The sequence below is a fragment of the Giraffa tippelskirchi genome, chromosome 7 (genome assembly GCF_054371585.1).
Source record: "Giraffa tippelskirchi isolate mGirTip1 chromosome 7, T2T-mGirTip1v1.2.pri, whole genome shotgun sequence".
Lineage (NCBI taxonomy): Eukaryota > Metazoa > Chordata > Mammalia > Artiodactyla > Giraffidae > Giraffa > Giraffa tippelskirchi.
Window position 1 is genome coordinate 50750051 of NC_137281.1, and position 26193 is coordinate 50776243.

Sequence of the window (26193 nt, forward strand, 5' to 3'; positions counted from 1 at the left end):
TTCTGATAACTTATTAACTTGAGATGGCTTGTTTTCTTTAATGAACAAAAATCTTTTGATGTTCTGACTGCTACTGCTGCTGCTAAGTCGGTTCAGTCTTGTCCGACTCTGTGCGACCCCATAGACACAGCCCACCAGGCTCCACCGTCCCTAGGATTCTCCAGGCAAGAATACTGGAGTGGGTTGCCATTTCCTTCTCCAGTGCATGAAAGGGAAAAGTGGAAGTGAAGTCGCTCAGTCGTGTCTGACTCTTAGCGACTCCATGGACTGTAGCCTACCAGGCTCCTCCGTCCATGGGATTTTCCAAGCAAGAGTACTGGAGTGGGGTGCCATTGCCTTCTCCAATGTTCTGACTATGTGGTCATTTTTTGCAAAGGCTCCTGTTTATCCTGGCTCCCTTTGCCATGCCCACCACATCTTCAGAGCAGTCCCTTAGAAGGATCTGAGAGTCCTGTCTCCCGGGCTTGAAGTTCTAAGACTGTCTGCCAGATAAAACATAACTCTCAATTTTTAGGTTGTGCATTTTTTTTTTCAGTTGACACACCTCAGCCTTACATGTGTCTGTTTCATGACGTCTTAAATATAGAGACCAGGGGTAAAGGACGGATCTAGCTAGCTTTCTGATTTCATGTTGTTCTCCCAGAAGCAGACCCTAAAGACAAGGACTTGGGTGAAATTAGCTTATTCAGAAGGTGATCCCAAGAAGCACAAGTGAGTGAAGAGGAGAAGTGAGACAGAAAATAAGAAAAAAACAAGCCCAAAACATGGGGCAGTAATGAGGAGGTATCATTGTGGGCAGCTGGGGTTCAGTCCCACAGGGTCAGATGGAAGATTTGGTAGAATATATGGCAGAGCTGTTCCACTTAAAGGGTAAGGAAGGGATATTTATTGTCCATAACTCTCATCTCTCAAGGGTTGCTGGCTGTTCTTTGAGCATGAGCTCCCCCAGCAGACTGAGCATACTCCCATGGGGAGAGGAAGTTTCCAGGCTGACAACTGCAGGGATGAAGAATCCCACAGTCCACTGGGAGTGGTGAGTGCTAGGGCATCTAACCCAAGAGCCAGAGAGCTGATGCCAATCACCACACTGTGTAAGCAGGGGTAGGGGATGCATGGCTTATCCATAATTTTCCATTCCATCTCCTCACCCTCTCCCCTCCAGAACCCCAGTGAGTAAGTTGTTGAACCAGGGACACTAGAAGGAAACTATTGCCCTAATTCAGAAGACTCTACATTTACTAAACAAAAGTTATTCTTAAATTAAGTGATAAGACTCTTGGTCAATTTTTAATTAAAAATAAAAAGGATGTTTGAGCATGCACCATTAAATAGAATTAGGCAATTCAGAAAGCTATGCCAACAGGCAGGGTGGGATTAGATACCAACAGTCTAGCTCAGTTAAGCATTCCAGTTGCCTCTGGAAATGTTTTTTGGGTTCTCTAATTCCCTTCCAAAGAAGCAGCCAATTATAATTATTCTACTGTTAAGAAAAGGATTAAGAGTATGAACTAGTTAATGCTGCTTCTAAACCCCTTTAAAGGACTTAGTCTTTCTAATGAAGAATGCTTTGAAAATACCATTGGTTTCAAATGTATTTTCCTTAACGTATCCAGGTTCCTATACGTATTCTTCATTCATTCATTCAACTATCTTCTGAGCCACTGTTAAGAACAATACCTCTTTGAATTAATGAGTATATTGCAAACCTTCTCAAGAAGCCCAGAACTGACAGAGGAGAGACACTACAATCAAAACATCACTTGTCCTTGTGATAACTGCATTAATGGAATGATAAACAATTTGTGTGTGAAAATGAAGAGGGAGCAATTAATTCAGCCTAGGAAGACTGGAAGGCTCCACAGAGGAGATACTCAAACCAGATCTAGAAGGGTACAGAGAAATGAGTAGCGACATTAGCAGAGGAAATAGCACAGTTGTAATAGATACCTACTGGTGCATAACAGATTATCTGCAACTTAGAGCCTTAAAGCAATGATAAACATTTATTATCTCACAAAGTTTTTTGGGTTAGGGAGTTAGAAGCTGTTTAGCTGAGTGATTCTGGATCCACGTCTTTCATGAGTTGGCCATCAAGATGTTGGTAGGCTGTGGTTATCTAAACACTTGACTGGGGCTAGACAGTCTGCTTGCAAGATGGCTTGGTCACACTGCTGGTGAGGAGGTGCTGGCTCTTGGTAGGTGGCCTCAGTTATTCATCATGCGGCTCTCTCTATAGGGCTACTTGCTCGCAACATGGTAGTTGGCTCTCCCCACAGCAAGAAGTAATATGAATAACCAAGGCCTTGAGGGCATACAATGTCATTTCTGCTAGATCTATTGGCTACACAGGTCATCCCTCTTCAACTTGGGAGGGGGCTACATAAGAGCATGGGTACCAGGAGGCGGGGATCATTGGGGGCCATCTTGGGGACTAGATGCCATAATGCACAAAAGTAGGAAGTACATCATCTTTCAGGGAAAGGGAAAATGTTGATGCCATTGGAATGTATTGTTAGTTAAGGAAATAGTTCAGTTCAGTTCAGTCGCTCAGTCATGTCTGACTCTTTGCAACCCCATGCACTATAGCACACCAGGCTAACCTATCCATCACCAACTCCCGGAGCTTGCTCAAGCTCATGTCCATCTAGTTGGTGATGCCATCCAATCATCGCATCTTCTGTCGTCCCCTTCTTTTCCTGCCTTCAATCTTTCCCAGCATCAGGGTCTTTTCCAATGAGTCAGTTCTTCGTATCAGGTGGCAAAAGTATTGGTATTTCAGGGAAATAGTGCAGGAGATAAAATCAGATGGTAATTTAGACAAAGGAGGTTAGACAAAGGAAGCCTCTACACCTGCTGGTCTTCCTCTCATCTGTTGGGACCTGGACTCAGGAGCCATGGGTATCCCTAGCAGAACTGGATTCTCAGCAATGAGTCCCTCACTCTGAACTGGCCTCCCAGAGAGATCAAAGAGATTCTCATCTCTGAGAGGATCCAGACTAGTTTTTCCACATCCTCCACTCTGACCAGCCTTGTCTCAGACCCAAATTAAGTGGTTAAAGGCCCAGAAGACAGTGACTTCTTCCCTCCATTTTGAATTTCTATTCCTACATGGTCTGATGACCTGTCTTGGTTTGGAATGATTTCAAATCCTGTCTGCAATGAGTGGAATAGCAAATCATAATGACAGCCTCTTTGGGCTCACATAGATCTGGGTGTGAATTCTACTTTAATCCTAGTTCCTAAAAGTGGATGTTCCCTCTGACCTTCTGCTTTCTCATGAGCTAGGGAATAACAGCTCTATGTCATGGGCTGTTGAAGGAACGGGGAGGAGTGTAGGGTCTGGAAATCAGAGTTGCCTAAACTTAATGCAGAGACAGGGACAACTAAGTTCAAGTCTAAATTCAGAGTTTTGGATCAGGTAGAATCACGTTTCCTCCTCTTTGCATGAGAGTAAGAGGCAAAGACAGCAATGGTGCCACAGGTAGGTCATGATGCCTACCCTCTCCTTTCTTCTTTCCCTTCCCCCACCACGTCTTCTCAACTTCCCTCCCCTGTAGGCAAACCCATATGATTGATAAAGGAAAGGCTTGTGAGCATTTATGGGTGGCTGAATGTTCTCACTGACCTGTTATTTGGAACAAAGTAGGACAAATAGCCAAGCAGGTCCATGGTACAGAAGGCATTTTTCTAGATACTATCATTTCACTGAAGTATATTTCCCTCTTCCGGAGGCACAGTTGCTGTTAGATCCTCTCAGCACCCGTGCTGAGATGGAGATTCACTGGTTGCTTCTGAATGTAAGAAGCAGTAGTTTGGAACATGTTTGGATGTTCAGAATGTGAGTATTAGGGGAGGTGGCAGATGGTGGCTAACATGCCAACAAGATGGCTCTCATCTTCTTCAGTCACAAAGTTCCTTCTTCTTTGCTCCTGGCATGGCCTCATGTTGTAGCAGTGAGCTTGTAGGTATCATAATTCTTTTTGCATTTGAGACTCATGAGTTTAGCTTACCATCTCAAAGTGTGTAACTATGACTTATTTATTTCTACAGTACCAGTACGCCAGAGAGTTTGCTAGAGAGGAGATGAACTCAATGAATATTGACCACTTTGATCAAAGATTCAGTAACCCCGTGTTTTCTTGATCTATCTGTTGTCGATATCGTGGATGAATGACAAATGACATGGCAAGAGGGTCCCCACTCCTATCTACCTCTCTCAGGGAAGACATTACTAATCAACTACTGAAGAAACCACATGTGACTCAGAATCCTTCCCAACACAGCACTCCAGGCAGCCACTAACAGTCTTCAGAGTAGGTGAATGAGCTTAAAGCTCTCTTTGATTTTTAAGTGTGGAGACCTTGGCTACATCTGTCCTTGGCTACAAGATCTGTCAACCAAGCAATGTACCACACGAAACCAACATCCAGGTTGCTATTCCTTTCCCAGAACCAATTGTTGGACTAGATCAATGTATTCATTTGGGGGCTGCACAAGCTCAAGCTTTAACATTTATAACCTGATGGATCTTCTCATTTCCTTTTCTGTCACTTCAGACAATCATGGATAGGTCACACATGGAAGCATCATGAGGGACCCATTTCCCTTGGGCTCTGTGAGAGTCAGAAGCAAGGAAGGCAAAGGCATGGAGGGGCCATCCAGAAGGTCTCTGTTTAGTGAGGTGGAGGGCAGGGGACGAACCCAGTGCACATGGGCTCTCCCAAAGGGAAGAGGGAGCGCTAAGAAGGGGGGTGGGGCTTCTCTCAGCTCCGCTAAGCTCGAGTCTTAGATATTTTGTGCCGTGGACCCTTCAGGGGCCTGATGAAGCTTGTGAGCACTTCTCAGGATATGCTTTTAAACACACAAAATACATGCATAGGATAACAAAGGAAGACAGTTACATTTAAGCACAGTTATCAACTAACATAACTAATGTGACGGTACATGTGCTTCTTTAGCAGTTTATCAGTAACGAGATTGGGTGTTAAATCTGCTGCTACTGCTCCTAAGTCGCTTCAGTCGTGTCCGACTCTGTGCGACCCCATAGACGGCAGCCCACCAGGCTCCGCCGTCCCTGGGATTCTCCAGGCAAGAATACTGGAGTGGGTTGCCATTTCCTTCTCCAGTGCATTAAAGGGAAAAGTGAAAATGAAGTCGCTCAGTCGTCCGACTCTTAGCGACCCCGTGGACTGTAGCCTACCAGGCTCCTCCGTCCATGGGATTTTCCAGGCAAGAGTACTGGAGTGGGGTGCCATTGCCTTCTCCGTGTTAAATCTAATTATTACATTAATTTCAAAGTAATAAAGAAAAGTTGCAGGGGAAAGTTTTGGATGTAGCTGCATCCACTCTGATGAGATATGAAAATGTCTATGACTCAGGTTATTAACAGTCACTGAAACAGCTAGCACTGTGCTGATTTGCCTATGTTTCCAAAGGAAACAGATACAAAATTGTAGTTAGCAGTAAATGAAAATGAATATGAAGTATTTTTCCATCCATCTTCATGAACCACCCCGTCCCCACAGCCCACCCCACACACATAAATCCTGTCCTTAGACATCTGATTAGGGCCCTGGCTCTAGGGAAAATTACAGGATTTTTTACCGAGAAGGGAGATTTTAAAGTTGGAAATTTTGATTCTTTGTTTGAGGCTGATCTTTTTTTTTTAAATACGACATTCTCATGTCACCATGGGACTTATTTGGCAGGGCACTAATTGCTGGCTTGCATGAATATATTCCCTATTTAAAAAAAAAAAGCACACTATAAACAAATGTTACTTAAGAAGAACATTCTTTGAAGTTGCTGAGCTTGTCACCCTGGGAGACCAGGTAATCTCATTATCTGCTCCAACACCAGCTGCTGTCAGGGCTGAGCTCTGTCTGGGCGTCTGCTGGAGCGGATGAAGCTGTTTGGAGCGGATGAAGCTGTTATCTCTGGCCCCACAGCCGCTGACCAGTTACTTGGGGTGGACATAGCTCCAGGGCTGGCTCCCATCTTGCCAGAGCAGAAAACGCCAAGTCCAGGCCATAAACGTCCCACTCCGTTTTCCATCACCCACAACAAAAGAAGTGGTCAGCAAAGCCTTCACTTCCCCCACTGCCTGGGGAGACCCACGGCACCCTGAGTGCTTTTTGATGGTGTTCACTCTTTCCTCTCTTCCTCTGTTTTCAAAGCCAGGGAGCATAGCATCTTTAAATCTCTCTCTCCCTCTGATTCTGACCCTCCTGCTTACCCTTTATAAGGACCCTTGTGATTATATCAGGCCCAAATAGAAAACCCAGGATAATCTCTGCATCTCAATATTCTTAGCTTAATCACATCTCCTATGTTCCTTTTGCCCTATAACAACACATTCACATGCTCTGGGGGTAAGGATGAGGATATCTTGGGGGGGGGTGCATTATTCTGTCTAACCCATAGATCATGTTATTAGCACCATTTTAGAGGGGAGGAAACTGAAGCTCAGAGAGGTGAAGTGAATTGCATAAGGTCACACAGCTAACAGGATGCAGATCCAGGATTCACCTTAGGGCTCTAGGATTCCCAGGCCTGTGCTCTGAGCTGTTACACCACATGGACTTTCTAACTGGAGAACTGAGGGAAACCGAGTTGAGCTTTCAACTGTGTGAAGAGGCTCAGAGCAAAGGACAAAGAAATCCCTGCAGAAGTCTTATAAACTATAAGACTGTCCCTCAGGTGTCAAGATTTCCCCTCGGTATGGTCTGTGCTTTTCTCTCAGCAGCCTGGAGGCATACACAAAACAGAAGTTTTGGGGTCGAGTCCAGTTCCCTGGCTCCTCAGCACGTGAATCAGGCAGGTCACGTCAGCCCTCGGGAGATTGGCTGTCCCTGCAGAGAAAGGGTGTGGTGGTCCTGTGGGGGTTATGGCACCGACTTAATGCTTGGCTGAGTAAACAGATGCTGTAATAGTTCACACTGTAGCTGTCCAATGGGAATACGAATACACTCCCTCACATATTAGATAATTAACACCAAGAAGTGGTAAGAATGGAGACGCTTTCCATTCTTCCCCATCTCAGAAACCCAGAGCTCAAGGACCCAAGGAATCTTCCACGGAGAAAAGGAAGTCTGCAAAGCAGTTCATAAGACACAGAGGAGCAAATACCTAAAGGAATTTAATCTTGGCTCCTACTTTTGAGGTCCATAAATAGAGATGCCGTTCATTGAATTTCAACAGTCATTTCTATAGCTGTTCTTTGCAAAGGTCAAAAAAAAATTTTTCATTTCCCATGGCTGTCTTAACAGTATAGAAACACACACCACACTATGTCTATTAAGCTGCCTGCTGGAAGTGGCGCAGGGAAAGGTAAGTGCCTGGTCAGCACTCGTACATGATGAGAAAAGTCATAGCCATGGCCGTGCCGCTTGAAGAAATGAGAATGCTTATCATTTCAAGTGAGGAAATTTTGACAAGATTTACCTTAATACACCCTCAAAAACATTCTTTCCTGACATTTGAAATGTGCTGCCTGTGATCCTAGCAGTATTGGTGGAGGCCAGGAGGCTGGGTATGACTACCACTGCTTTGTCAACGAACAAATGGGCTCACAGGGGAACCAGTCTCTGGACCCAAAGGTGACAGTCGTGCTGCCCCTCGAGCCATCTGTGGTGTGGCATCCTAACCTAGAGTCCCCTGCCCTCCAGACCCAGACAACACTGCATTCCATGGCGATGAACAGAATTGCATTTCCACCACCAAAACAATGCACAGTCACTCTACCCAAACTAGAAGATACAGACAAAGGCAACAGGTCACCCAAACCTGTTATTCTAAGTATATGCTTTTATGAATTCATTCAGTCCTCACAACAGCCCTATGAGACAGACTGTTATGAGTCCCATTTTACAGAAGAGGAAACTGAGGTACAGATTCAACCATTCTCTGTATTAGACCACTTCACACAGTGGAGTCCCGTGGGAGCACTAGCAGCGATGTGGGAGAAGGAGATTTAACGACATGGGCATGATAATCGTGGCCACCAGTTGTTCAAGCAATGAATGTTCCCAGGACACAGGTAAGGCAGGGAGGAGACAGGGCTGAAATTCAAACTCAAGTAACCTGGATCTGAAGACTGTCATCTTAGGCCCTGCACTGGAGGAAATTTAGATTGCTTGCAGTCTGAAAAGGACCACGCGTTACACATTGACATGAACCCTGTCACACCTGGGACTGTGATGGTATATGTCATGGACTGAATGGTTCTGTCCCTCTAAAATGCATACAGTGAAGTCCTAACACAGCCCTCTTCCCCCACTGTGGGATGGTACTGGGACATGGGGCCTTTGGGAGGTAATTAGGTTTACCTGAGGACATGAAGGTCCCTCTAGTGTCCTTATAAGAAAAAGAGGAAAACGCCAGAGCCTCCTCTCTTTGGCCTGGGAAGACGTAATGAGAAGACAGCCATGTGGGGCTTTCACCAAGCACTGAATTGGCCAGCACTTTGATCTTTGACCTCCGGACTCCAGACTGTAAGAAATAAATTTCTGTTGTTTCAGCTGCCTGATCTCTAGTATTTTGTTATAGCAGCCTGAATAGAATGAGATGATGATGATGATGATGATGATGATGATGATGTATGTGTATTCAAACAAAAAAGAATCATAGCCTATGAGGTGCTCTGCAGACTGCTTGTTAATATACTGTGAAAATCTCTCCATGTTATCATATGTTCTTCTACTACATCATTTTACGTGATTTAATGGAAGCCCAATGGAGGAATATAGCTCAATTTATCAGACAGATCTTCAATGGTTGGACACTTAGTTTGGCTCTTTAAATAAATCCAATAAAACTACCATAGGTGGATGCTTACACACCACCAATGTAGATTATGTAGAACTGCTTAGGCAAAGAATACTAGGGGCATTTTAAAAAGTCATTTGATTCTTACTGCCAAACTACCTGACAAACAAATACAGCCTATTTGTATTTCCACACTAAGGCAGGAGAGAGCCTTTCTCCAAGGAATTTTTGCACCATGTTCTAGAAGCCACCTGAGCTCTGTAACCAGGAAGAAGGCCACCTGGCAGGCACTGAAAGCCCACATTTTAGCACGAAAGCGCCTCAAAACTCCACCATGTCTTGCTTTCCTGTGTTGAAAAGACAGTCAAAATTGATTTCCTCTGTGAGGTTGTCATCTAAACAAATAATCAGTAATTTTCATCCACATACTGGGAGGAAAACGCATGGGCTTTGGAGACAGGTTGACACAGGGTCACATCTCAGCGACATGGAGTGTCTCCATCACCAGGAGTACTCACCCGCCTCGTTAGTTGTTACTGACAGTAAATTGAATACAAAGTCCTTAGGATAGTGATTGACACATGGTGACAAGCAAAATGGGCTCAAGAATGTCACTGCAGTTTATTATCCTGGCCCTGGTCTCAAATTCAGGGAGGACAGCAAAGGGCACTGGGGAGCCTGAGGAAGCTTCCAGAAGTGTCCCCTCCCTGGTCCAGGATGTCTCTGCTTGTCTTCTGGTAGCTAGAAATATCTCAGTTCTCCCTCTGAGGTTCCTTCCAAGCCTGGAGAGACGGCTAAGTGCCTCTGTCCGCTGACTCTTCCGACTCTGCTGCTGCTGCTGCTAAGTCGCGTCAGTCGTGTCCGACTCTGTGTGACCCCATAGACGGCAGCCCGCTAGGCTCCTCTGTCCCTGGGATTCTCCAGGCAAGAATACTGGAGTGGGTTGCCATTTCCTTCTCCAATGCATGGAAGTGAAAAGAGAAAGTGAAGTTGCTCAGTCGTGTCTGACTCTAGCTGTGCCCAAGTGAACAATTCCATCCGGGCTCCAGATTCAGCTCAAGGAAGAACTCCCTCAGCTGGGCATTCTTCCCTGCCTGCCTCTGGGTCCTCTGGCAGAGGCAGGTCCTCCCTGCCATCAGGGCTCTGACATAGAATAACAGTCATTCCTAAAGGCTTCATCTAGGATTTGGCCTATAGCTAGATAGCATTTTCTTACTACTTTTTGACTGAAGTAGTTGCTTTAATTATTGCAACCAATTTTGAGTTTAAAATTCATTAACAAGTATCTGAAATGATCTGTTTCTTAATCGTTTGGAAATGGACTGTTACTGCTAAAAAGAAAAAAGAAATCAGACCAGTCATCCATGACCTAGTTTCTTTCCCTATAATCCAACTTTAAGGGGGTGATTAATCACTGTGACTCAATATTTTGAGAGAGAACCTCCAGATATAGATACATGCATGCCTGCAACAATCAATAGTTGAAGCTACTGCTACGTGATCACTCTGGCCAATAATTTAACAGATCAGGGCTGGCCAGTGATAGCCTGTGGGCCAAGTACAGACCATTGGCTATATTTTGATGGCTCTCAGGCTAGAAATCTTTTTTTCTAGTTTTTAACGGTTACATTTTAAATGGTTATATAAGTACTTGCACGACAGTCTCAATTTTACCTCTTGGCCCACAAAACCTATACAATATTTACTATTTAGCCCTTAAAGAAAAAAGTTTGCTAACCTTTCATCTAATAGATGATTCTATACTTTGAAGTCTCATTGTTGAATGTGACATCATAGCGCCATAGATCTCATCAGGCTGATCAAGTCTTCAGAATATTATGTTTAATAATATCAATGAACTTTTATCCTATGGAGAAGTTACCTCAAATGAGCTACTCCCTTAAAACGAGACTGGAAGAAATGTGGATCCCAGGCATTGTAAGGTGTCATTGTGTCTTGAAATGAGCTATAGCTAGTTTGCCTTAACCTAAGTGTTCTAACCTTTGGTCGACTTCCCTTAAAATGCTTTGCTGTGGGAGCACCCCAGTCAGCCAGTGCCTGGCTGGAAGCTGAGCCTATTAAAGGCAAGTATAAAATAGCTGCTTTTCAGAGACTCTCAATCAACTCTCCTTTCCTTAAATGATGGCTGTTCTCATTATGGTTGGAGCAGAGCTTTTTCCTGTTTTCTTCACCAGTTTGAAGCCAGAACTTAACTAGACATTCTTTCTAAATTGGAAGGTATCTCTCCTACCAGGATTGCTAACATGGACAGGATTTAGAAAGATGTTATTTAAATACGTTGGGAAAAAAATCTGTCAATGAAGCAACACTTGCCTTAACATGCTAATCAGAGCTCTTGGTTGATAAAGAGAAATAAACTGCTCTCTAAAAGAGATTTTTTCCAAAAAAGGAAAAGCTCTTTAGCTTTTTAGGGTACTTCATGCAAAATAAGATGGAGAGATTTAAAATGACAGAAAAACAGAAGTAGTCTAAATTCATCATCACACTGAATTTTGTTATTTTTACCATATAAAAAAATAACAGAAAAAAGGAAAAAGCTTAGAGAATCAAACATTTGTCAAATCTAAAAAGTTGAATCTCTCTTAACAAGAAAGTTAAGTGTCTTTTGATTTAACATGTGCTGAGTAACTCCTGATTGTCTGCTACTTTAAGGTGCCCAAGAACAGAAGACACAAAACAGGCTGTTGTTTATTGACCGCTTTAACAACCTGCAGAATTTAGATTCAAGTGGTAACTCCTCATCTCCCCTTGATGAGGCTGGGAATCTCTGTAAAGCAGCTTATCATTCACCAAGCAGCCTCGAGTCTGTCTCCAAAATGAGTGCTTTCCCACTCACCGGCTCTCCTGTAGCTCACCCAGTCCTCTGTCCAAGTCACAGCTCTGGGAATGCTGCGCTTACTGCTTAAATGTGGTTGGCGGTATTGTAATAGGGAAGAACATATCTGACTTTATATTGTTCCTGTTCCTTTTTACTTAAATCTTTGTGCTCTGTTGCCTGTGCTTAGTCATGTTGGCTCTGCACCTTTGAAAAAAGAACGTAGCCTTATAGCCTGAAATATATAGGATACTCAAAAGCTCTGACCTTTAAGAGTCCATTCATATAGAGGCAGAAAGTTGCAGAACAGAGAATCACATTTGTTTTGTTGGAGGTTTACAGGAATGTTGTGACCTGACCCAGGTGCACAGCTACAAGAACAAAGATTTCTACACCGAGAAGTTAGCACAGCTAACCACGCCCCTCCCTCATCTTGCCTTTAAAGGTGTTTTGCTGAAACCCTTTCAGGAGTTCAGGGTATTTTAGGGGCACAAGCCACCCATTTCCTTGCCTAGCCCTGCAATAATCCTTTCTCTGCTCCAAACTCCAGTGTTCAGTCTGTCTGGCCTCATGGTGTGCCGAGCACATGAACTTGTGTTTGGTAAAAGTTTAACATTTAGAGTAGGATATATCCATTATCCTTAGGATGGCGTTTAGAGCCTTGGCAATCTTGTACCAACTCCTTGCCCTTTTCTGGTATCTCTCCTTATGGCATCCCGAAATCCCCAGTCCCTCTTGGAGTGACATATGGACACACCGCTATGCCTTCGCTCATGCTGTTCCTCTCCCCATGGTGCCCTTCCCTCAGCTTCCTCATTGCAGAACTCCATTCATGCATCAAGTCTTAGTTCAAATAGCACATGTTTGTGCATATGTGTTCTCAATGCTGATTAGAGGTGGAGGTAGGCCAGGAATCCACAGAGTCTAAAGCCAGCACTCATGATGCCCTTGCCCCACGCCTCTCGGACCAGTTTTTAGTTGAGGTCATGATAGGTGACTACACAAAGCCCTAGCCTTCATGGGTTGATTAGGCCAACCCTAGAGGTCTGGGGTGAATGGCTAGGGTCACCAGTAGAGTTCTGAGATTCATCCAGGTGTACTGCTAGAACTCACCCAGAGTGGTGAAGTGGAGCTGGCCCCAAGGTAAGGCCCTGTCCTCCTGTCTCTAACCCCATTGCCATCAACAGGAGGCTGGCATGCTTGTAATTGAATTTCAGACCCCAGGGCTCAGCATCATGCCTTATGATGCCTCATTCTATTTTATTTGCTGTCACAACAGAGCAAGTGGGTTTGATTCACATAGGGTGGTTCACCATCTGTGTTTCATTTGCAAGCAAAATACGTTATTTTTAAAATAATAAGACAATTTATTTACATTTACTTTTCCCCCCTCTATTTTCTCAGCAGCAAGTGATATCAAAAAAGGAGGAAATGATCCCAACAAAAATATTTGTGAGTAAATAGCTCACAGAAATGGTGAGGACGCTATTATTAAATAATTCTGGTCCCACCCACCAAAACAAAGAAAGAGAATATTCCTGTCAGCATGACTGAATTGTGTATAATTACTGCCAATGTTTTAAACATGACGATAATGAGTAAAATATTAGCATTAGATCAGAGCGGCCTCTGAACGTTTTTTTCATGAGAGTAAGACAACTACCTCCAGCTTTCACTCAAGATATGGGAGAAATGCAATCCCTTTTTATTATTATGATTCTTCCCAGGCACTTTGACTTGATTCTGTAGATGCAGAATGTGACAATGGTTTAACTGAGACTGTCTTGACCAGACACATAGTTCTCTTTCAACTTGGAGCTATACATCCAATTTCACTGACTATTTTCATATGATGTTCCCACCACCACTCTTCAATTTTCCTCTCTGACATATTTAAGGACTCCTGAGTCTCTCATAGCAAATACACTTAAATCTAAAAATAAGTCCTTATGTGACACCATGGGAAGAAGGCAGGAAATTCTCTCAGTGTTCACATTTGGCCCCTAAATTGGGGGCATTATAAAGTTTCAGAAAATCCTTTATCACTTGAAAATAGAAAATAAATTACATTCAGAGTTCTAAGATATTTTATTGTATGTACTTTTTTTTTATGGGCAGGCTATCACTTTCCTTAGATTATCTGGAAGATAATACATAATAGGATAAAGGCAAATTCAAACAAAGACAGAAAAGTGCTCAGCTCAAACTCCTTAAGTAGACTAATGATACTTTCACAACGCAAATGTTAAGACTGCATTTTAAGGGCCTCATTTGGAGACTGCTTCCACATGCCAAAAAAAAAGAAGCATGCAAGAAAAAGAAAACAACTCCCCAAACTGACCATTAGCTACTCTGAGTAGTTGCAAATTGTGCTGGCTGTGTTCAGAAAAGTTGGCAGATTTCAGCTGATGGATTTCAGTCTAGCAGCCAAGATGATCAACTAAATAAACCATTTATCAAATGTTAGGGACCTTTATCTGATTTTATTTTGTAGTGCAGCCAGACATAGCTTAAAAACTTAGATGGATCTGTCAGAATGAGGGGCTGAGTATGGTTATAGAAAAGAATAAAACAGTGTCCCCAATGAACCCAATTTCATTTCGTAGGATATATAGTCCTTATTTTCTCCAAACATTTCCCCAAACATTTAAGCAAGAGACCCAGATCCTCATGACCACCCTATCTACCAAGGCATTCTTGGAGCCTATTGCAGTTCCTCACACAGGGTATGTATCAGGCAAATAAACTAGATTACTGGATGATTACACAAGGGCAAGAGTAAGCTCTCAACTAAAATAAAATCATTTCTTCTGTTTATATATATACTCCTATGGGATATGGATCTTGCAATTCTGAGATAATCTGTTAGCTATTTACTCATAAATACAAACTGAAGGAACATAATAAGTCCTTCTATCCCTCTTTATCCATCTTTCTATCTATTCATCCATCCGTTCCTTTATCCATCTATCCCTCCATACATCCCTTTATCCATCCATCTCTCCGTCCATCCCTTTATCCATCTGCCCCCCTATCTCCCATATATTTATTAATTGCTCCACCCTTCCATCCATCTCTTTATCATCCATCCAACAAATCTTTACTGAGTGTCTTATTTACCTGGCATTACATATGTTTGGCAATGGGAATTCAGAGATGGGACAAAGATCCAAGATCTCTTTCTTTAGGAAGTGTATGTTCTGCTATGGTTTCAGAAAAAGTAAATAGAAGAGCTTGTAATGGAAAATACACTATGTTTTCAAGTCAGACTTGATGTCTATTAACATCGAGCTTACAGTAAGGCAATGAAAATAAATGGTCACTGCAGCTGCTCTCACACCTCAGCTGTGAATCTAAAGAAGCGCAATAACCCAGCCTAGCATCAGCAAAGGTGAAGAGGCATGGCTCGCAGGATGACGCGAACGTGCTCCGCGTGATCTAGGGAGACTCTGTGACGTGTGAGTGGAAAAAGGCCGTGGGGGTTCTGCTGGGGTCCTCTTTGAGAATGTACTAGAAGGACAATTAAGATGAAAATTTTACATCATATCAACTAAACTCGGGTCAACCTTCAGACTTCTGGAACCTCCCCACAAGGCGAGGGTCAGACAGGAGCAAACCACTTGCGAAATCTCAGGGGCCCCAGCTCCAGAAGTCTCCATCCCATTTGCTTACACTCACAACATTCAGCGCTCAAACACGCCATTTGAGATACTGTGAGTGAATACATGGTAGCCACACATAATAACAGTTTAAGTCATATCAAAGTTTGTAGGGGTGACATGAAATATTCTTGTAAAAATGAATTGTGTGTAGATCAGTTTTAAGTGTTCTGCCCAGATTGTCCAGAAGTAGAATTTTGAAACCACACCTAAGACAGGATGCCTTCTCAGAAGGTCTCCAGAAATAACAAACAATTCCATAATCCTGCTATGGGAACTTATATACACATGAATCTTAGGAAGAGCCTAGTGAGACGAAACCACTGCAAACTGGAAAACACCGATGGGAAGTCTGATGCGTGAGTTCTGTCCCTTTAAAGATAAATAACTTAAAAGGCACATTTCACCCTTTCAGCAGACTTGTGCGGGAGAAGCTTAGCATAGCACTAGGAAACAGATGAGGTATGCCTGAATTCAGGGACATTTCTTTCCTTCAGATTGTACCCATGTTGCCTGGGTCAGCACTGAACTCTTGAAACCCTCACAGAAAAGTGACACTTTTCATTCATTTTCATTGATTTTCCAATTTCAGTTACATTATGTTGATCTTTTTTTTTGTTTTTGGAGCTATTTATGTATTGTGGCTAGAAAGGCTTAATTCAACTCCCATAATTATATACTTGCAATTTAACAAAAACCCAAATGACAAGGTCTTGAACTTGAGACACATTAGTACCCCAAATAAACCTTAAAAATGCTGTGATCTACTATGCTATCATTCTGCTTTATAAATAGAGACAGAACATTTTCAATCAGTAAAAAGAGAAGCTGAGATAGAGAAATCACCATTTCATCTTTCTCTTGCAAGAAGAATTTGCAAGTGATTTGGGGAGAATTAGGGGTTATGGGAAAGCTGGTGTGTGTGTGTGTGTGTGTGTGTGTGTGTGTGTGTGTGTGTGTGTGTGTGTGTGTGTGTGTGTGTGTGTGTGTGTGCATGTGCACTCTTGCACACACATGCTAGATGGGGAATAAAGGGAGAATTGGAAAGTCATTTCCTACCTCTGAAGAAGATAATACGTCAGTCAGGCAATAACAAAAATAAGGAGGTTTGGAAAAAGAATGGGAGACAAAATGGAGGAACTGGACTTGAAATGTTCTTTTTTCTGCTTCTTATTTTTGATGAAAAACCATTGCATGTTCCAAGTGACAATCACAGTTTCAGTGCAAATTTCATTCTCTCCCTCCCCTTCCAATAATTTCCGACTTCCAGCTCCAGTTTCCCACCCTTCACATGTAAGATCTTACTGTCATCTCCAACTCATTCTTACTAATATGTCAAAAAACATACTTAGGAGTTTTGAGAACATTGACACTGCACTAGGAAGCGGTCAAACAAACATGCAGGTAATCAAAAAATCTCTGTTCTCAAGACATTTACTGTCTAGGCCAGTGGTGCCCACTAGAACTTTCTGTGATGGTGGGAACAGTTTACCTGTGCCCTGGTCAGTACAGTAGCCACTAGCCACATGGGGCTCCTGAGCACTTGAGATGCATCTGTTCTGATGGAGAAATTGATTTTTACATTTTAATTTTAAGAATGTCAATTAAAATTTAAATAACCATCTATGACTAGCTGTTATTGCATCAGGTCTAGACCAAGTGGAAGGGGACATTCGTTAAAGAGAGAGACAGGAGTGTAAAGGAGCGCATGGCAGGTGCCAGGTGAGGCTGCAGGTAAGAGTAGTTAGAGACTGGAGGAGCAAGAGGCTGTGCAAGACCCGGGGGAGGAGCCCGGCTTCCCAGAGAGGTGGGCAGGTCTGACCCAGAATCTCAGGAGGAGCTACAGTGAAGAAAACAGAAAGGAGAGGAGAAGGCATTTTTAAATCAAAAACATGGAAGGGAAAATGCACAGGACCCTGTAGGGAAACCCAGCGTTCGTCCTGGGGCAGATGGGCTTGCAGAAGTCAAGGGTGACTTCCAGGGGACAGGCCATGGGACGATGTCCTGCTGGGAGCAAGGGATCCCAGGATGGGGCAGATCTGGGTAGTTGAGGACGCAGAGAACCCCCAAGTGGGTTGGCATCTTCCTGTGTGAAGGGCCAAGAGGCTCTCTTTTGGAAGGGAGCCTGGCCTGCAGGGGGCGACAGGGTGGCCCTGGAACTCGGAGAAAGGCCAGGACCAGGGGGCATGTGTACCGGGACATAAGTGGGCCAGGACCACACACCCTCCTGAGTGGGGCAGCTGCCACCAGCTCCCCCTGACAGTCACGAGTGGTCTGACTGATCATCCATGTGTGGAAATCGGAATTTTAAAAAAAGAAATATAAAGTTGAAGTATTTTGATATGGCGACTAATATGAAGCTTTAAAACACCCTGGGCCAAACCAAAGAGCAGGCGTGTGGGCTGACTCAGCCCATGGGGTACCTGTCTGTGACACGTGACCTGGAAGACAGGGGAGATTCCTGTCTTCCAGGAAGGGATGGTGGCCTTGCAGGACAAGAGCTGAGCCTGAAGGGAGAGAGAGGCTCCGGGGCACGCTCTGCACAGGTAGCACAGGGTTTGAGAATGGGGTAAGTTGAAGCCACCGGACTCTGTGACAAGGAGAGCGTCAGTCATCTCCAACAGTCACCTCCCTCCTGTCTCGCCCTCACTCAGAGTGGAAAAGTGAGGCAGGCAGAGCCCACAGTCATAGGGGCCTCAAGAGTAAGTGGTGGGTGAGCAAACAGCCATCAAGTTGAATGAATGCAAATGAGCCCAAAGGATGTGATTGTTTTGGTGTGTGTTTTCTGGGGTCACATAACATGTCATCTCCCTTGATAGATTTTCCCCATCCAGCCACGGGTCGATATCTCATTGCCGCTCCCACGATATGGAAGGGGCCACTGATGGAAGCCCCACATCTTCCCTCGTGTGAAAGCCGCATTTGATTCTCATGAAAAGGAAGTGGTGTGTCTTTCAGCTCACCTCCCGGTCCAGCAGTGCAGGTGACACAACGGTGACAATGTCTCCTTTTTCAGGATCGATGTAGAACATGTTGGGAGATGGCTTGTCAGGCGTCTGCTGACGGATATTGTACCGCAGGAGGGCATTATCCGTGGCCGGGTCGTCCGCGTCAAAGGCTGTCATCCGCATCACCGTGGTCCCTGTGGGAGTGAGACAGAGAGCAGGTGCTGGTCACTTGGGGGACAGCGATGGGCCGAGCCCCTCCCCCCAACCTGGGCGATGGCCGTAGAGTGATGTGTCAATCACTTTCCAGATTATAAAAAGCAAAGCTTTTCCCTGGCTCCCTTAGGTTTTGGCTTCCCTTGCCCCTCCCTCTCTCACCCATCACGTTAAAAGACCTAAGATAAAGACAAGCAATGTTTGCTGTTCAGCAGATTGACAGCTTAATTTTTCCTTCTGCTGATATGCTGTTTATTTCCATGGGTTTTCATCCCATTGTGGATGTGGCTCTGTGACAATGGCCTTCACTCTAAAAGCTCTTATCGAATGCCTACCACGTGGGGGAGGGGACCCTGGGCTGGGTGCTAGGGAAATAGAGGTGCAAAAAGTCACTTTTCCTGGGGTCTGGCAGGTCAGCGATAAGCAGCAGAGAGAGCATATGAAAATATTAATGCACTCACAGCGCACTGAGAGAGGGCGATGTGAATATGGAAAAGAACAGCCTCATCTAACCAGGGGCTCAGGAAAGGTCCCTGGTGCAGGGCCCAAGGGTGAGTAGGTGTAAGGGAGCGGAGGGAGAGGGTCTCAAAGGGAAAGGTATCCCAGTTACATCCTGTTAAAGGGAACCGGGAGCAGATAAGACTTGAGCACCTCTGTGCACAGCCACAACGACTTAGGTGTTGACAAGTGTTTTTGTGGGGATGTTCATGGAGAGTCTGAGAAATGCTGGGAAACAACCTAAACATCCAGCAACAGAGGAATTGCTAAAATGTTGGCATCCCCACACTATGAAATATTTTGCAGCACATAGAAAAGGTTTGTAGATGTAATGTGTTCTAAGATGAGGGGCTCTCCAAAATTGAAAAATATCAGGTTGGGGAATGTTACCCACAGTATAACATCATTTTTGTGAGCCTATTAACACATAGAAAATTCCACAAACTTTATGCATGTATTTTTTCAGGTACAGTTTATGTCCATAAACGGATAGAGGAAGGTCAATAAGGGTGAACTTCACACTGATTTTGGTGGCTAAACTTGGGCAAGGGGAGAGGGTACTGGGAATAACGGTGATGAGGTGACAGGAGAAGATGCTAGCCTGATCTCTAATGTTTTGATCATTTTTACAAGGGGGATGTAGTTTTGAGATTAAAATTGAATTTAAAGGGCTCATGGTTATAAACACCAGCAGAAACACAGACTAGAACAGAATCAGGCACATTTGCCTGCTGTCTTGACAACTGTGAGCCTGGGTGACCTGCTCAACCATAGCTTTTCACTGTAGTTTACTCTCCTGTGAATATGGGCCCCACGTCCCGATTCTGAATCCTCTGGGCACAGAGCTATGGTTCCCAGCAGGAATACCCAGGAAATGTTCTAGCTTAACGGAAACACAGAGTCCCTCCAGTTCGGCCACCATTCTGGTGTTCCTTTCCTTTTATAACAGTGCTTCCTGAACAGTGACAGCCAGTTTATTCTTCCCCATAATTGGAATCAGATTACTAGCCACCAGGTCTGAATGATCAGGCAAAGCATCAGAGTGTTCTAAGGTGTGGTTGGTTTGTTCCACTGTCTCAGCTGATTTCACCAACACTGCTTTAGGCCAGATGCCTCCAGACATGTCTGCTACTCTGAGTGTACCTTTGGCCTTTGCTTCTTTGTGAAATTGTCACAGGGCAGGCTTCAGGACCCAAGGTGAGAGTAGAAAGTTCTTGGCATGTGCAGCAGCCTGCTCCCTGGCCCCTTGCCTTTGGGAGATGGCAGCAAGCCATTTGGTTTTTGCGTTCTGTTTCCTGCTGAGATGCTCTGTGGGGTCAGGGTTCTGTCTCCGCCCAGTGGTCCAGGCAGCCACTGCCAGTCTGTCAGCGTTAGTGTGAAGGGCACACTCAGTGGCCTTCATGGGCTAGGAAAACAGGCCTCCTTGGGGGGTCTCCGTCAGAAATCAGAGGCGGCTTCCAGGCACGTATCTTACCCCAGGCCGTGCTCACTGCACTCTGAGCGGGCAAGGCCTGGAAGGTCCGTGGATGCCACAAGAAACAGTCTCTGCTTACATACGTGTGACCCACTGCCTGTACTTCGTCAGTGCCTAAGGAGGGCTTGACTGATGGAATCTGAGCCCTATTTAATTTGCCATTAATTGAAGTTAGAGATGAACAAGCAAAAGAAAGCATAAAAAAATGAAGTCATCACAGTTTGCGACTGTCATGGCTTCATAAGAAGGGGAAAAAAAAAACACCTCTCAGGTTGATGAATTTTTAGTTTCTACCAGGCCATTCATTAGTCACGTCATTTTTCATTGTTAGTTTTTACAGATTTGATAACCTGGTGTATAATAGATGCCAGAAACATGGGTTCTATCCCTGGGTCGGGAAGATGCCTTGGAGGAGGAAATAGCAACCTGCTCCAGTACTCTTGCCAGGAAAATCCCAGGGACAGAGGAGCCTGGTGGGCTACAGTCCATAGGGTCACAAAGAGTTGGACATGACTGAGCATACACACACAACGTGGTATGATAAAAGGCTACCCTGGAATACTCCCTGCAAATACTGGTGTTTATTTTAATGGATTATTAGGGAGCAAGTGACCTGATATTAAGCCCTGCCTTGGTCTTCACACAGCATGAACGCACATCTGGATTTATTTCTGAGGCCCAGCTCTGTGGAGCATGAGCACCACTTACGTCATCTACATAGGTTTGCAGAACTGAAGGAAACAACCTTGACCTAGGTTCAAGTCATAGCTGACTGTGTGAACTCGGGCAAGTTAGTCAGCCTTCTGTGAGCCTCAGGTTCCTCATGTGCCTGCTCCTAACACGAGGATATCAGTAACGCTCTTCTCTTTGGTCACTGTAAGGACGGTAATACATGACATAACTCGGTGCCTGGTAGGTCAGTGTTCAGAGGGGGATGCCTTTATCATCATCCTGCCCTGGGCTCTGAGCCCATCACGGTGGTGCAGGCAATGGCCTCAGACGGATGAAGGAGCTTGGAGTCGAGTTGTCCATGGAAACTGGCCCCTGGCATGGCAGGAGTCCCGGGACCCGTCCACTCCGAGTTACCCTGCCTCGCCCTCCCCCTCCTGTAGCTCCCTGCAGCCCCTCTCCCCAATCTGGCTTTTAAAAGTGCTTTGCTGAAACCCTTTGGGGAGTTCAGGGCTTTTTAGGGCATGAGCTCCAAACTCTGACGTTACCGTTTGTTTGGCCTCACTGTACGTCGGGCACATGAACTTGTACTAACACTGCCACCTCGTCCACTGTTTTAGCTTATGGATTTGGGTTTGTACTGTGGAGATCACAAATCTATACGAACACATACACATGCGTGTATACACACACAGACACACCTACACACACACATTTGGCAGCCACCAACGCTTCTCCGTGCGGTACTCTAATCCTCCTCTAGGATCAGGGCTCTATCCTGAGCCCCGGTTCCTCAAAGGGCACGTCATCCTGCTCTTGCCCACTTCTCCCCAGGGGTGGGATTGTGATTTTCGTACTTCCAGGTTCTTCAATGGCTGGATAAGCCTCCTAAACCAGCATTTCCTAGATTGTTTCCAAGAGACCCTGGTTCTGTGGGCTCAGCGGAGAAACCCATTTGGGAAATATGCAGGAAGCATAGTTGGGCAGGCTTCCCTCCTGAAGGATTCCTAGCATCCTTAATAAGCAAATGCATGTTGCAAATCTCCAAGAGAGAACAGAATTTGTAGCAATTCCCAAACATCTCTGTTGATAGAACCTCTTCATTTTAAGAACATCTTTATGTGATGGATCACATGGTCCTAAATTTAGCTTGTGGGAGACACAGACTGTGTTCTGTTCATATTTATAAGCTTGGTAGCTGACACTCAATAAGTCCTCCATCAATGTCCTTTGGGTAGAATTGCATTCTTACAACTCACTGTAGCTTTGCCTTATTGCACAGTGACTGGAAGTCACAGATAACTTGTTAGTGAGAAGAATGGACGGCACTGCCTGGACGTTTTTCATAACCAGGCATGCTCCTCACTACCTCTGAGCTCTTTCCCCTCTAGAGGCCCTTATTGGACCTGGATTCAATAGACACACACCAGTTTCAAGTTCAGAGCTGATGGCCAGCTGGTGGGTGCCAGGACAGTTGTTTCAGTGTCTCTGGATGGCCCCGGTGCCCCAACCTTGCCCAAGCCCCAGTCCTGGACTCCGAGAAGCGCTCGTTCATTTCTCCCATCCCGGCGGCTTCTCATCTGTGCTCATCTTGTGCCTGTGAGTGCTTCTCAATGGCAGAGATGTGATAATTATATGATAGACACACATGCAGGTCCTCCACGTGGTACATTTCTGTCTTCTCCCCCATCACAATATTCTCCTGAGTGTCAAAATAACCAATAATCACTCCATCACTCCCAGAGCCAGATGAACTAGCAGCGGTCCCTCCAAAGCAGAAGAGAAGAATTTCAAGCTGTGCTGGCTGAAAGTCTCAAGTTGGGCCATCATTTCCTTTTGTCCAAGGACATGGCTGCCAATGTGACAGGCTGATAAACCATTAGGAGAGTTTTGTCTTGGCCAAAAATCCCCTTCTTCTTGGCTGTATTTCTCTGATTAAAGATATGTGCTGCCTGGTGTCATGACCTTGAAGCTGGTATTTGAAGTTTTGCTTCCTTGTGATTTCAGGCACAGTCACACCCTTGTGAAGCAGAGTGCAGATCTGAGGGTAAGGGGCTGTTTTCAATCTCCAGGAAAGCTCAGCCAGCCTCAAGAGTGGGAGACTCTGAAAGACAAGCTCCCTCTGTCTGTCTCACAGGTGACAACATCCTTCTGTTATTGACATTTGCTTGCCTTCATCCCTGAACATTTCCTTCATATGATCAAAACTGTCAAACTCCTTTTTTTTTTAAAAAAAAAAACCAACAACAACAAACCAATATTCCTATAAGTGAATAATATATGGAGACATGGACATTCAGGTCTGTATGTGGCACAGGACTTCTGATAGCACAGTTGAAGCAACAGTGTGCTTCCCAGGGATGAAAAATATAAAAACCAATGTGATCAGAAATGGCAGGCATCAGTAAGGGTCAGAAGGGAAGCCCTTAGACTCTTGGCACCTTGACTTGTTCAGCCAGGTAAGAAGGTCACAGATGTACTGTGGGGGGCACATCTAGTCAGACTGATACTGACTGGAAACTGATTTCTGTTGAAACCCTTCAGGCTGAAGGGGTTCTGGGCATCTCGACACCAAATGCCCAGCAAGCATTCTAGACATGGGATGACAAGCAAGCCAGTGTGCAGGAGGCTGAGAGCATTCCAGGACAGCCCTGGGCAAACCAGAATGGAGGTGTCACCTTGCAGGCCAAGTTCTGCTTCCAGATACAGACATATCTCATGGTCATGACTGTCAGAACACAAACATACAGATCGCTCCACTGTGATTTCAGTGGCCCTGAACATCCAACTCCCCACCTGTCAACCAGCCTGGGACTGCTTTCTGACCACACACGTGGACACAGCCCCACTCTCTCCTAATAGTCCCTAGTAGTGAGGAGAGAACTAGTTAAGCAAATGCAGGCAGAATAGTGTTAGAGGCACCACTGAGGATGTGGCCTGTCTACTATCAAATCCTACCCCACCAAGAACCATCTAGGTGCGAATCCTCAACTTTCTCACTTACAAAAGAGCATCTCCCTTCACTGGCTGTTGTGAGAATTGAACAAAATAATGCAGTGTTTCTCAACCTTTATTTTTTCATGTCAATCCACAGAGAATATTTTTAGATATATTTTTTCCTACCAGCCATTCCCTGCCACAGATACTTATGTACATATGATGGCCCTTTGAGGACCACAAAGCACTGTAATATCTCATGTTTTTAATACCCTCCCCCTCCAAGTACCAATTTTCTCCCTCTTGGAGGTTATACTGACCCCAAAGAGAATGAATAAATTGAGGAATATAAAGTCCAATGCCTGGGCAATGGTAAACACTCAAGAGATGTAAGTTTTATTGATATTCATATTCACTGCTGCAACTTGCAACTCAGTTCTGGGGACCTAACTGCTGTGTATGATGGTGATGAGTCAAATGCCTTGTGGGACCCAACCACCCAGTGCGGTTCTAGTTGTGGGATTCATGCCCAGCATCTCAGAGTGGGGATTAATTAAAATCTCATAAGGAGACCATCCCTTTCTTTCCTTCGATAGCCTAGAAGCGTCTGTTGAGCTCATGCATGCATGAGACAGCTACCTCTGGTCTTGTCCATGTTCCCATGTACATGGGAATTAACAGGGAAACTGTCAAAGATTAGTTGACAATAGGCACCAAACCAATCTGATAGGTATCCAGAGGCAGCAGCACTCGGCGGTGTGTGCATTCCTGAAAAAGCACCTGAGGAATGAATTGTAAATAATGTCTTACTTTCCCATTGACCTACATTAGCACTTCAGACCTGTTTTATCTTCATTTGAGGGGATGTCCAATTGCAAGCTGCTCCTCATAATTCACTTTAAGTTTCTCTGCTTATCTCCAGAACACTCTACTAGCAGAGGGGGGTGGGAGGAGGAGGGGGCTGTCTGCTGTGAGTGAGGAAACTCCTAAAGAAAGTGCTGCCTGACACTCAGGGGAAGAGAGAAGAGGGGCTTTGACCCTGACTTTGTGGGGGAGGGAAGGGAGGAAGCAAGTTAGATTTAAGGCCACGCCTGGTGAGGTTTAACTTTGTCACCACTGCTCGTTTGGCGGGGGGCTGCCCCTCTGCCCCCTAATTATCCAGGGACAGTCACTCAACAGCACATTTTCATATGGTGGCCAGGCTGTGCATTAGACTCATAGAGTTCTTGATAATGTGAATTTAGATGAAGATGCCAATGACCTTTGGCTTCTCTCTGACAGCAGCCCAGACCCACTGGCCCCAAGGGTGTGACTCTCCAGCCCCGTTCCCAGAGTGGGGTCATGGAATTATATTGTATTTCACCCACAGCAGACCACTCAGACTGATGGCTTCAGCAGTCACTTTAGACCACGAGGAGGCTCTTCAAATAAAAGCCATATGATAGGCGGACCACAAAGAATTTGAGTCTCTGATGACATGGAGTTTGAAGGAAAGCTTGGACTTCCTGCCTTTGGCTTTGTTTCCATGAACAAAGAATAAATGAAAGGTAAAAGCCCATCTTGTTTGAGCCATTGTTATTTTGAGTTTGTTATTTCATGCAGTCACAACTAATGCTCTCTGAAAAAGGAGAAAGTAAAGATTGAAGAAAATAAATGTACTTTATTAAGTAGCATTACTCTAGAAAGTAAATTTAAGTAAAATTTGTTGCTTTAGCCTAGAGCTAGAGGGCACTGATTTAGACAAAAGTGGAAACATCTAGTCACAATTTCTCAGGTATTTTCAAATATTCAAACTGATTTCCACTTACTGAAATCATCTTGAATCCAGAGATAATCTTTCTATCAGGTGGTAAGATTGTCCTATTAGTGGCCCCCATCAAATCACACTTCCATGTAACTGCGTATGGTTCCTTCCACCTGGACTGTGGGTTTAGCCATCTGACATTCTTCTCTGGCCAATGGGACACATGGATCCAAACAGAGGTGTGGAAGTACCTATTCACTGGAGCTTGTCCTAGAAACCAGTCGCCATCTAAAGATATCTGGGCTCTCCTGCTGGAGGGGGCCACATATCTGGGAAGTGATGCTCCCTGGCTGATACCCCTAAATACCCATCACACATGAAAGTTGAGGCCATTCAGCTTAGACCATTCAGCTCCAACTGAACTCCCACATGACAGCAGCCATGTGACC

The 26193-nt window shown here is 44.7% G+C and overlaps 1 protein-coding gene across 8 annotated transcripts in view; it reads right to left on the reverse strand.

The window, feature by feature from the left end:
* The window catches only part of CDH13 (cadherin 13), a 1025542-nt gene that overhangs the window by 207173 nt on the left and 792176 nt on the right, over positions 1–26193 (reverse strand). For all 8 annotated transcript variants that reach the window (XM_081514130.1, XM_081514131.1, XM_081514132.1 and 5 more), the window contains one exon: positions 18225–18403. In XM_081514130.1, the coding sequence (XP_081370256.1) occupies positions 18225–18403 (179 nt within the window). The remainder of the gene's footprint in view (positions 1–18224; positions 18404–26193) is intronic.